The 11828-nt window shown below is 38.3% G+C and overlaps 2 protein-coding genes across 2 annotated transcripts; both read left to right on the forward strand.

Annotated features, from left to right (window-relative positions):
- Window positions 1-2092: 2092 nt before the first annotated feature.
- LOC138018666 (uncharacterized) lies at window positions 2093-6072 on the forward strand. The gene is made up of 8 exons (XM_068865364.1): window positions 2093-2181; window positions 2299-2422; window positions 2764-2967; window positions 3297-3449; window positions 4037-4160; window positions 5320-5402; window positions 5623-5730; window positions 5936-6072. The coding sequence occupies exons 2-7, from the start codon at window positions 2334-2336 to the stop codon at window positions 5651-5653; spliced, it is 684 nt and encodes a 227-aa protein (XP_068721465.1). The 5' UTR covers window positions 2093-2181; window positions 2299-2333; the 3' UTR covers window positions 5654-5730; window positions 5936-6072.
- Window positions 6073-6091: 19 nt separating this feature from the next.
- On the forward strand, window positions 6092-7256 carry LOC138037157 (uncharacterized). The gene is made up of 3 exons (XM_068883146.1): window positions 6092-6228; window positions 6649-6717; window positions 6863-7256. Exons 2-3 carry the CDS (start codon window positions 6680-6682, stop codon window positions 7254-7256), a joined length of 432 nt encoding a protein of 143 aa, XP_068739247.1. The 5' UTR covers window positions 6092-6228; window positions 6649-6679.
- The last annotated feature ends 4572 nt before the right edge of the window (window positions 7257-11828 follow it).

Genomic DNA, 11828 nt, shown 5'->3' on the forward strand with positions numbered 1-11828 from the left:
TAAGTATATATTTTTCAACAAACTTGATCGTAGCTTTGTGTCACGCACCTACATAATCCGGAAATTCAAAATGCTCTGGTTTCCAAACGAAGCACACTATTGAGCTGTGAAATTGTCAACAGATATAGATATGCCGCCTCTTATGCCTGATGAGGATAAAAACTTTGGTGGATCTTTAGTTTTAGATTTTGGAAGGTGATGACGTCACGTGAAAACGATCTATAGAATATAAAAAGTTACGATCAGCGACAAACATTTTGGGAGATTTTTGCTACGTTCAAGTAAATTGCAAAATCGAAAGTGACATGGCCGGAATTCAGCGGGCGCCGTGATTAAGTTACCGCGGCATGTTTACTCGCCAAACAGTGAAGCATCTGTGTCAAATGATGGCAAGATACCGGGTTTTTGTAAGTTTCTTTTTCTGTCAAGTGTTATAAAGTTTGACAATGAAATGAGCGAAGTCAAAACAAAGATCACAATCGCCCAACTCTTGTTTATGCAAAGTCAAAATTTACTCTCCAAGACGCGTACGACGTTATTTATCACCAGGTAATTCCATCATTTTGGAAATAGCAGCTACTTTATTATTCATCTGCGTCACAAGTTTTCACTGATTTTGGGCCTCATTTTGTTGAAACTCAAGCACGCTTCCAACAGGCCTGTGAACCCTTCCTGCTTACAGAGCAATACTAAAAAACTTCTCCCATATCACATTTGAACCTTAAGCTCGAAAATTCAATACACAACATGATATTATAATTCACAAAGGCAGAAAATACCACAGAATCCTTTTCCAGCGAAAATTTTATTGAAACAAACAACATATTTGCTCTTAGAGGCGAAAACCTCTTCCTATTTGATTGCGTGCGTGAAGACAAGAAACTCAATTGTGTCAAATTACCATGTACTTCAGGTAAATAATGCTCACTTTGATTTCGTCTCGACGGGCGATAGATTGTTGTCGAAGTCCAGTACTCGTCACTTTTGAGATTCATGCCTAGTTTATCCAACTGACTTTCCATTATTGAGCTCCAGAAGGGTATATTTTGTTTAAGGATCCACTAAAACGCCATTCGCGTTGCATGACTTTCGACGCCATTGCAGGCTAAGTTAATGATTCTACTGTGTCCACAAGAGAAATCTACGCAGTTCCACTACCCTCTCGATCCTAAGAAAATACGGGCAGAAGGCTCTATACAGAAAGACACTACTTACCAGGGGAGTGACAGGCAAGACTTTTACCGACACGGAAAAAAAAAAAAAAAAAAAAAAAAAAACAAACAAACTAAACGTAGACCTCGACCTCAGTAAAAAAAAGCCGTTTTAGAGTCAACTGTCAATAGCCAGCTAATAGGAATCATGCTAAAATTAGAAGCCATAAAAACAACTTTGTCAGTTCAAGGTCAAAGAAGAGTTTTACTGATGTACTTTATTCCCCTGAGATCATTCACTTTTTGATGTATTTCATTGAAACACGCCAGGTTGGCTTGGTATAAGCATCGGCAAACTACGGCAATGCAACCAAGAACTTCAAACACGATCTGCGCCAACACTTAAAGGCCCATTTTCAACCGAGATCCCTTGCGCGCCCGGAGCATTTTTCATATGTGAAAAATACGCCATTTTTCTTGTAGTCGTGGAATCGCTTTGATATCTTCTTCCATCTTGCAAATTAGGGTTTTCAAAGTTCCATCTTGAATCGTGTGCGAACAACAAACTATCGTAGTATCCACATCAGTAAATAGTTTTCAATTCTTACATGTAAGACGGTGAAAAACGTCATTTGAAAAGTTGATGCCGCCGAAGAAGCGGTCAAGAGGAAGGCCGAGTCTGCCCGGCTCTGCAAAGCTTATTCGACTTAGAGAGTCCGTGTATGATTTATGGAGGGCAAGGAAAACAACCATGGGTTTCGGCAACACTACAGACAGTGCTTTTGCAGAAATATTATTGCATTGTTCCCACAATGGAACTGGAGACTCCGGGGAGATTTTTTCGAGTTGAGAAAAAGTATTTGACTGATTTTTACTTGAGATCCCGAGTTATGTATGTAAGCGGTCTCATTTGTATAAGGCATTATTCTATAATTGAAATGCGTAAACTAAAACAGTTTTGGCCCATATTGATTATTAATATTTTATATTTTATTTAGTGTTGAAGGCGAACAATTTCCTTCAACATCAGGTAAGCTTTGTACAAGTTTTTTAAACAGGATCGATTTATGATTTTTCAATCTCAAATATTTAGCTGCAAATTTGTTTACTATGTTCTTCACCTAATCTATGTTTTTCTTTTTTATAGTGTTTGTGAATGACTATAGCAATGGCCTTCCAGCTATGTCCACTCCAGTTCGTGCAGACGGTCCTGTGCCCAGATTTGCTTCCCCTTCAAAACAGATTGGAACGTCAAGTGCAGTCTTTGACAGGTACTATTTTTGATGGAAAAAAATGTCGGTTATTAAAGGCATGTGGCACAGGGTTTTAAAAAATATATACATATATATTTAATATTTTTAATATTTCTTACTGCATATTTATGCCAAATACCTTTTGATACTGTAATTATTAGAGATAATGTGATACATGTATGTGATTCAAACAAAACCTAATTTGTCTAAAGTGTGTATTGGTTGTGACTCTTTTTTCATGGACCTTTTTGGTGGTTGATTCCAGAAATTAGTGCATACAAAAAACGGTGCCAACATGTGTGATAATTATTTTTAAATGGCTGCAGTTAATTACACTTGATTGTTTTCTTGTATTCAAGTTTTGTTGATATCACTGGAGATCCAGAGAAATCAAGGTTGGAGGTGTTTGCTCAAACCAATCACAGTTTGGCAGGGAATCCATTTTCTGTTCTTTGTCTTGATCAAAATGATAGTACAGACAGCGACAATGCAAGTGAAGCAGCTGAAAGTGTCCTTATCATCTCAGCTTTGGACAACCACCAATTTCCAGAGCTGGAACAAAGGTATGTTCGCATGTGGCTATACTGTATATCCTGTGTATACCTGTTAACATCTGGGAAATGTTGACTTCCCATGAGCATGCTCCAGCAAGTGTTGTATGCTGATGAAAGAGCCGAATATGTTAAAATATGTTATAAATATGTTAATGCTGTTTGTATGTGGCTGGACAGGGAAGGGGGGGGGGGGGGGGGTTTATCTCGAACAAATGCTCCTTGAGCAAAACCATGTGCAAATAACAGTCCTGAACCTCAAATTTGGGTAAAATGTCCTGAATTTTGGGGACATTTCTAAAATACTCAAACTTATGAATTTTTACATTCTGTACATGTAGCATGAGTGTCATTCTTGAAGAACTCCATGAGAGTGACATGTCCAGTGAAGAGGGTGTGGAAGAACATAGTGACATTGGCGAGTGCAATTTAAGTGAAAATGAAAGTTATGAGACTACTGATGGCACTCAACATTTTAATGAAGCTGCATGTAGGTATGTGATGTTTGGTCATGTCATACATGTAGGTATAAACTTCATGGAACAAATAACTCTTGTGAACAGACTATGCACCACTGTACAGACAGTTTTATATTATTTTGTCATAATTATTACACATGATATTCTTATAAGCACTTTATGTTAAAATGAACCACTATCATTGTCAGAGGTTTTTTTAATTTCAGTGAATTTATTCTCATGAATGAAATTAACAAATTCATGTCACTTTTTCATGCGTCTGTCCTGTTATTGATCATGAATTGCATCATAACATTGTCAAAGTAGCTGTGTTGACAATGTTATGACGAAATTCATTGTCAATAACAGGACAGACACATAAACTGACATCAATTTGTTAATTACAAGAACAAAAAAGGCAAGGGGTCAAAACTAGTCAAAACACGAAAAGAACGTGAGACAAAAATGCAAAAAAATTCAATCTGATGCGAGCAATATCACGTCAGTTTCACGTAAATTATAAATTCATGTGTCTGTCCACTTATTGACAATAAAAATTAGCCAATGAGCGCGCAAGAATTTTTGCAGTCATTGTAAAATATTTATTTGATGCTTATTTACAGCATGGACATTAGCTCTGAGGAAGATGAGAGGACACTGACAATGATTGATCCTCTATATGGCAGCCAATCCAATGAGGATGAATGTGTACCTGGTGATGAGGCTGGTCCACAGCCAGAGGAGGAGGTGGGTGAAGGCTCAAAGTCAGCAGAGAAAAACAAAGACAAAATCTTGAAAAAGCTAGAAAAAGCGTTTTCTATGTTGACTGATGTGAAAGACCTCAAGGCGTACCTTGCTTTACACTCGCGCACAAGGGTGATTGTTTCCATCAATAAGTTGGTAGAACTATCCACAGACACATGTGCTTTAGAAAGTGGAGAGAAAGTTTGTGGAGAAGTTCTCTGTTTAACACAAGATGTGACTTCCATTGGATCACGAGTTGAGATCACAAGGAAATGTAGAAATGGGCACCACCAAAAATGGATTTCATCAGAGGTCCTGGGAGCAAAGCACAATTCAGATTTTTATCTTAATGATTATTTGTTGGCTGCGGCGATAATAATTTCTGGTAACAATTTTAGCAAATTTGCTCTACTGTGCAAGGCCCTAGGACTGAGCATCATTAGCAGCAATACATTCACACGTTTTCAGAAGCATTGTGCTGCACCTGTTATTAGTGATGTTTGGAACAAAATGAATGGCCTGATAGTTGACATACTTAAGCAGTATGAAGAGATATGTTTGTGCGGGGACGGCAGAAATGATTCACCTGGTCATTCTGCAAGGTATTGTGTCTATACCTTGATGGAACATGCCACTAAAGTTGTCGTTGACATGGCTGTTATTGACAAGAGAGAAACTGGTGGCAACTCTGTCACTATGGAAAAGGAGGGTCTTCGACGACTCCTGGAAAAAATGGCCACTGTTCTTCCTTTTAGTGAAATAACGACAGATGCTTCATCCTCTATCATGAAATTGGTGCGTGAAATGAAAGGTACATTGGTTAGGGCTTTATCTAACAAATATTAATGGTGTAGTTAGAAGTAGTGCACTTGTAGGCAAATAATCACTTTATCTTTACCAGCAAATTCTGCTGGTGAACTTTATTATTAAAGAATATGTAATAACAAATGCTGGATTCAAATGAAGTTGATGATTGAAATTTTAATTAACACAGACACGTCAGATGTGATGTATCTGAACTTTCTGTCTATGAAAGAATCACTACATACAGTTTTCATTATTACAAGGACATACAATGTCTGATAGAGCTATATGTGTGGCTGTGGTTTAATTTATATCATTGGTTGTAATGTTGCTTGTATATTGTTTTATTTCTTGACAGATAAATTTCCACAACTACTTGAGTTGTTCCACTCGCTTGACATTTGGCATAAAGCCAAGAAACTTAGCAAGTGTCTTCACCAAGTAGGTGGCTATTTCATTTTCTTATTAAAAGTTGATGATGATACATTTCTCTGACTAATAAACACTTATCACGTATTATTTATAGAAGATCAGTATGGCTGAATTCCCAGAAAAATAATTTTAGGGGCCCAAAAAAAAAAAAGAATTCAAGATCTTTTTGTGATTACATTGGCAGTAAATAATTATTCCTAAAAGATAATCTACTTTATTTTCGTTACAGGCTGCTCGAATTAAAGGATGTGAATCACTAAAAGAGTGGATTGATGATATTGTGAGTCATTTTTGGTTTTGCTGCCAAAACTGTGAAGGATGTGTCGATGAGCTAAAGGTACCATAATAGAGAGATTATTGATAATGTTCTCCTCAATCATAAATTTTATTTGGGCTTAAACTACAACTGATTACACTTGCAATCCTCCCTATACAGTATGTATGTAGTATCCTCTTCTTTGGTAATGCTTGATTATAAAGGATTCAGATGTGACTGCATTTTTACAAGTGTTTGACAGCCAGATGTCCTTTCAATTACACAGGTCATGTGAAAGTTTGAAACCTACAAATCAACAATACTGCATATTTTTAGTGTCGACTGAGTAGCAGGTTAGACTACTTTGAATCATCCACTTGCAGGAAGTTTGGTTTGGGGTACTACATCATGTTTGTGGTGATCACAAATGGGCTGAGGTGAATGCAGGCATTCCCCAGAGGAGACACCATCAAATGGAAAGACCTACCTGAAGAAAAGTTCAAAAGCTTTGGCAGCTTTAAGAAAAGTGGTCCTTGATAAAAAGTGGCTTAGTAACTTGGCATTCTATGTTCGTTTCAGGTTCGTCTTCAGTTATATCACTAACCTTACAATATTATTAGGTCATGAGTAGAAGTTTAAGTTTTATCAACCATCATTTTACACCATTTTCCCTCCAATTTCTGCAAGTTCCCCCCACAAATAAAACTGGAATCAAATTGTGGTAATTAAATTTTAATGTTTCTTTCATTCCTCTAATATCAGTGGGATGTAAATTTTTCAAGCCTAGAAGGGAGAGAGGATTTGGTTCAAAAGATCATCAAGTTTCAGTAATCAGGGATAACAGTTATTGTTGTACAACTGACCATAGGGAAAAATCACAGTATGTGATTTATTCTTTTCTGTTGAAGGTTGGGTGGTGTTGGTGGGGGGGGGGGGACAGGGCCATGTAGATAGACCATTGCCTTAATTGATTAGATGTATGATCTGTGTTTCTTATAGGCACACAAGTGTTCTTGAAAGCTACAATAGTATGCTAACAAAATATGCTCCCAAGAGAATGGCATTCGAGTAAGAAACTTAGAACTTACATTTGAAGTGACTCATATGCTGATGATTATTCATTTGAATTGATCATGTTAACTAGTAAGAGTTGTGTAATGTTAATTTGTAATCATAGCTGAAAGAGCCCGTCTTTTGACTTGGTGTTTTTTAGGTATCCTTACTTCATCATGCGTATTATGCTGGCTGCCATCGACCACAATATGCATCTTTGTAGAGGGCAGAAACTGAATGCAGCTGGCGAGGAGCGTGGCCACAGAAAGTACTCTAAGCGCACACAAAAATTCCACGCAGAGACTGTCAAGGAAGAGAAAGCGTACTCCTATTTCCCCTTTCTCATGGCCAAAATGTTGAAGGAGCGTTGTCTTCTGGAGGGAAGCTTTTCTCAGAAAGCTGATGACAATGTGTTCAACCCAAAGCAGATTGCTCCCACTATTGCCATGAAGGCAGCACCCTCTACTGAGGAATTGATGAAAGGGCCATCTCGTCTTGCTAAGCCACCTTTGAAAAAGTGGAACAGTTCAACAGGGGAAACAAGTGATCATTGATTTTATAGTCTTTCTTCAAAAATATTAGTATTGCACCTGCATTGATGAAACACATAAAAACATTGTTTCGCGGTAAATTATAGGAACATGTTTTAATACCACTGATCATAATGTCACTTTACAAAAGTTATTTTTCGTAGAGACAGACTTTATCCAGCTTATAGTTGCATGAAATACAACTGGTTTAAATTTTTTGAATCATAAATTAGGGAGAAAATAACCCTGTTTTTAAACAATTAGCATGCACCACTTCTAATGCAAAGTGCTTTGTAGATTTTTCCCTCTTCCACCTTTCCCACCTCATACCCCTCCCTGTAGTTTGTCATTCTTTCTGGAAATCCCATAAAATGATTTCATTGCAGGCATCCCCCCACCCCCCCCCCACTACTCTTATATTTAAATTAAACATGTTTTCAGGCTTGTTTGTACCAAGTTGTGATCAAAGTTATTTAGGCTAAGGCAAGACATGAACTTTTTCAATACAGTTAATTTTAGTTATTTGCTCAAATATTATTTCTTACCCAGTAGAGTAGGAGGTTCTGGTGGCATTTCATAAAAAATACCCTCGTAAGACTCTCGCCCCCTTGAAAATACTCTTCTCCATAAATATATTATGTTACTTGTTCCAGTGTTGGCCAAAAGAGGAAAAGACATGAGATGCGTGTTCAGAATTTTATTTACTTACAAAGACATGTATGGTTAATGCAGTTAGACACTTTACTCTAAGATTTCTTGCATTTTCATCAAGCATAGAACAGACTTGTTCACAATACAGGTGTCAGTGAATTTGAAAAAACAAATATGGGAGTACTTCGTATTTTCATAGAACTATTTAGCTGTTTCTGTATCCCATGTATTGACCATCTGCTGAGGGATACATTCTTCTTATTGACAATACTACACACGAGGGCACAACCCTCCTATTGCCTCTGCCGAGTTTGCCAAACCTCCACAGAACAAACTGTCTATAGGCAGCTTTCCTGAAACTCTCCATGGAGTAATTGAATTCATCCGCCCGTATGTCGCAGCGAGCCTTGATGCAAACCTCAAGGATGTCCCTGTCTAGGCAAATATTGTTGAATGCCTGAAATCTTGTAATACAGGCCACCCTCTTACAACAAACATTTTCGATTTCGTTCGGCATTGGCCTACACACATGGCATTTGCACCACTCGGGACAAGTGTCACCAGGACTTGGAGGGGGAGGTGGAGGTGCATTCCTTTCTTTGCAAAGTCTAAGCTTCCTCTCCCCATAGCCAAAACATTTCTTAGAAGGTAAGCCATGTCTTCTCTTTGAAGAGGGGCAAGAAATTCCTGTAAAAAAAGAAATTATGAAACATCAATCTATTTTCTTGTTTCCAGCAACTGTATCTAAATACCTTTGCATGTACACGTCACATAATTATTTTATTTATTTTTTGCAAAACTCTTCAGTCAAGTCAAAACAGTTTGTGACTGAAATGCTGTCTCGTTATTGAAGTGTCTAGCTGGTGAGAGTACATAGTGTGCTCGTACATAAATGGAAATTTCTCCCAGCGTGGCTTTTAGTAATGAATCTTGTGGTGTGTACCAAGTAGTTTGAAGGACATTAAGGATAGTATGGCGAACAGTGTTGTCAATTATTGTGCATGGATAGCATGTCAAAAGTTAGAAAAACGTCTCATTGCTAAACTTTCTTTGGGTATGTTATTCCATTTAGGCTCACTGCAACATGTTTCTTATGCAATTTGTAAAATGGACTTTACACACTTCTACACACCTCGATTTGAGTCGCAGAGGATTGAACTTCTCTTGCAAGCTGTACTTCTCCATCGGGATCAATGGCGTCATGCTCGTTTTCTTGGGTATTCTCACGAGCCTAGGGAAGACACATCGCAATTTTAATGTTGATAAGGCTTCGAATTTATATGGGATAAATGAAATTATAAAAGCTGTGAGCGATCATTCGCACTTACCTTGTTTTTGCATTTCGAATGAGGACATCTGCACCGAGTTGAGCAATTCTTGTTCGCCGCTTTACACAGACAGAAACCCTGACTTTTCTTTCGGGCACAGGCACCTTTACAATTACATATCATCTGCAACAGCAAGCGAAAAGAAAATTTTTACGCCAACAAATAATAGGAAAGAAATTAGTACAATTTGAATCGAAATCAAATGGTTGCACGTGGCTTTACCAATCTGTCACATACCTCTTCATCTTCCGCAATCTTCTCTTCTTCTTCGCTCCCCTCATAGATTCTTGACCCGTAGGCGTTGAGTCCCACATGTACTTGCAAATCAATAGATTCGTCTGTTTCCATAATTACTAAAAGAAGGAACTCCGTACTTTCCTCGCACGTCGTGATGTATCTTGCTTTGGAAAAGACCGGGCGACGGGAGTATTATAACAGTAGACCAATCAGAGTTCGCCATTTAACAATAGCGCGATTTCAAAACAAAAACAAACGACTGCAAAGGGTCTCGGATGAAAATGGGCCTTTAAATAACATTTGGGTGTTTTCAACAAACTTCTGAAGACACAAGCTACTGAGATATCCCCCTAATTTTACGAGAACTCATTGCAAATACATGTTTATAGCATAAGGGCAAAATTTTCTTGTCACTGTCGAGGCACAACAAAAACCAGTTGGGGAAGCCCGATTAAAAAAGCACTTGTTCGCTCGCATTTCAGAGGAAAACAAACAAACAAACAAATCAACTTTTTCTTTATGTCGAAAAGAGTACAGACAATTTTTATTTAATTCCAGTTGACAATAAAAATTCGATTTTCATTCCTGAAAAAAGGAAGAACCGATTAAACCACCTTTTAAAGATATGCATCCACTTTAAATAACGCATCTGTAAAAGTAACAAACGGTTTAGTGCCCAAGGAAACAATTTGTGTGCTAAGTATTAACTATTGCTAGTATTCTGTTTTGTCGTTGTCATGCTCTTTCGCTCAGTCCTTTCGTTTCTGTTCTAGTCATAGGTCCTCAAGGCATCATGTAACCTTATCAGTGCTTCTAAAGCTATGCCAAAAATTGCAATACAGAGAAAAAAGCAGCTCTAAGCAAATTAAAAATAAACACTGCTTTAAGTTTACATCCCGCCGATGCTTGACTTGAATAACTGCGTAGCCACCAGTGTGGACCACAGATATAGTGATATGTCAAACTGGATAGAAACCAGCGAAAAATGCAGAAAGAAAACATCATCCAAAACCGCTTTGCACCGGAACACGAAAAGCATTTGACTGTGTAAGAACTTCCGTTGACATGTAGTATGGCCGTGTAGCCACGTCGAGCCACAGAAAGCGCACGAAAAATGAAGCCTCTCTTATGTTCAGGTGAGTTCACCTCAGTTGAGACTGCAACTGCATTGAAAACCAGCAGTCAACTTCAAAAAAAACAGCTGACCTCGGTGAGCTTAAGCTTGAGCCCACGATATGGTCATGCGATACTGGTCAGCGGAAACCTTGTTCTGACAGGTGTCAGTTAATCAAAAGAAGCATGTCCAATATCAAAGATGTCTACTGTAAACTAGCATGATACTGGTCACATTGGCATACATGGAGGGTGGACGGACGGACGGACGGACGGACGGTCATGACATCATGTCTATAAAACCAAATTTTCACGCATCGATGGGTTACCATATTTTCTTAAACAATGGTGCTCAGCGCACGCGGAGCTCCGCTATTACTCAAATAACCTTAGCTGTTATGAAAGAGCTGACCTTCTAACCGACATCGAAGCTGTATGGATTAATATAACCTGCGATTCAAAACAACTCATTATTGGATTTATCTACAGACCCCTGACTACTGACAATTCTATGAATTTTTTTAATGGCACACTAGAGAGAATCTGGATGAAAAGAAAAATATCCTGCTTGTGAGGGAATTTAATGCAGATTTACTGCCCAAAAGAGGGGAGACGTCTCCTCAGAGTACTTTCAAGTTTTGACCTTTCTAATGTCATTGCACAACCCACTAGAATAACCAGCTCCTCAAGCACTCTGATTGACCTAGTTATATAACCAGCAATACCTCAACGATCGTAAACTCTGGTGTCTTTGACCCGGGTCTGTTGGATCACTGCCTAGTTTTCGCAGTGGTTAAGTTTAAGAGAGAGAACGTTTCACCTAAGATAATCACCACCAGGAATATGGAGGGAGAAAAGGAACACAAGAAATGAGGCAACCCGAAAGCTAAGAACAGCAGAAGCCCTGTATTGGAAGAATGAATTTGGTAAAACCCAAAATAGCAGGGACTTTTGGAATCTTGTTAAGAAAATAAAAAGACAAGAATGTAAACAAAATGTCACCGGCCCTATCAGAGATGATCTAGGTAACACTGTCTTAATAGACAGTGTGAAAGCCACTCTCACGAATGATTACTTCTCGACCATTGGAGAAAACCTAATGTCTAACATTCAAACAACACAGAATCGCTCAGAGATGCATCATGTTTATAGGCCCCACATGTTCTGACTTTACCCTGCACTACCCTACTATCCTCAAGTACATATCAACTATAAATCAGAGAAAGGCAACAGGTCCCGACCGAGTCTCTCGTACAGACCTCAAATT

Source organism: Montipora capricornis, chromosome 2, assembly GCF_036669925.1.
Source record: "Montipora capricornis isolate CH-2021 chromosome 2, ASM3666992v2, whole genome shotgun sequence".
Classification (NCBI taxonomy): domain Eukaryota; kingdom Metazoa; phylum Cnidaria; class Anthozoa; order Scleractinia; family Acroporidae; genus Montipora; species Montipora capricornis.

Excerpts from the sequence above, each read along its gene's own strand:
- LOC138018666 (XM_068865364.1), top strand. The coding sequence starts at position 2,334 with ATGTCCACTCCAGTTCGTGCAGACGGTCCTGTGCCCAGATTTGCTTCC. Across the intron at positions 2,423-2,763 it reads TCAAGTGCAGTCTTTGACAG|TTTTGTTGATATCACTGGAG; the intron begins GTACTATTTTTG and ends CTTGTATTCAAG. Across the intron at positions 2,968-3,296 it reads TTTCCAGAGCTGGAACAAAG|CATGAGTGTCATTCTTGAAG; the intron begins GTATGTTCGCAT and ends CTGTACATGTAG.
- LOC138037157 (XM_068883146.1), top strand. The coding sequence starts at position 6,680 with ATGCTAACAAAATATGCTCCCAAGAGAATGGCATTCGA. Across the intron at positions 6,718-6,862 it reads CCCAAGAGAATGGCATTCGA|GTATCCTTACTTCATCATGC; the intron begins GTAAGAAACTTA and ends GGTGTTTTTTAG.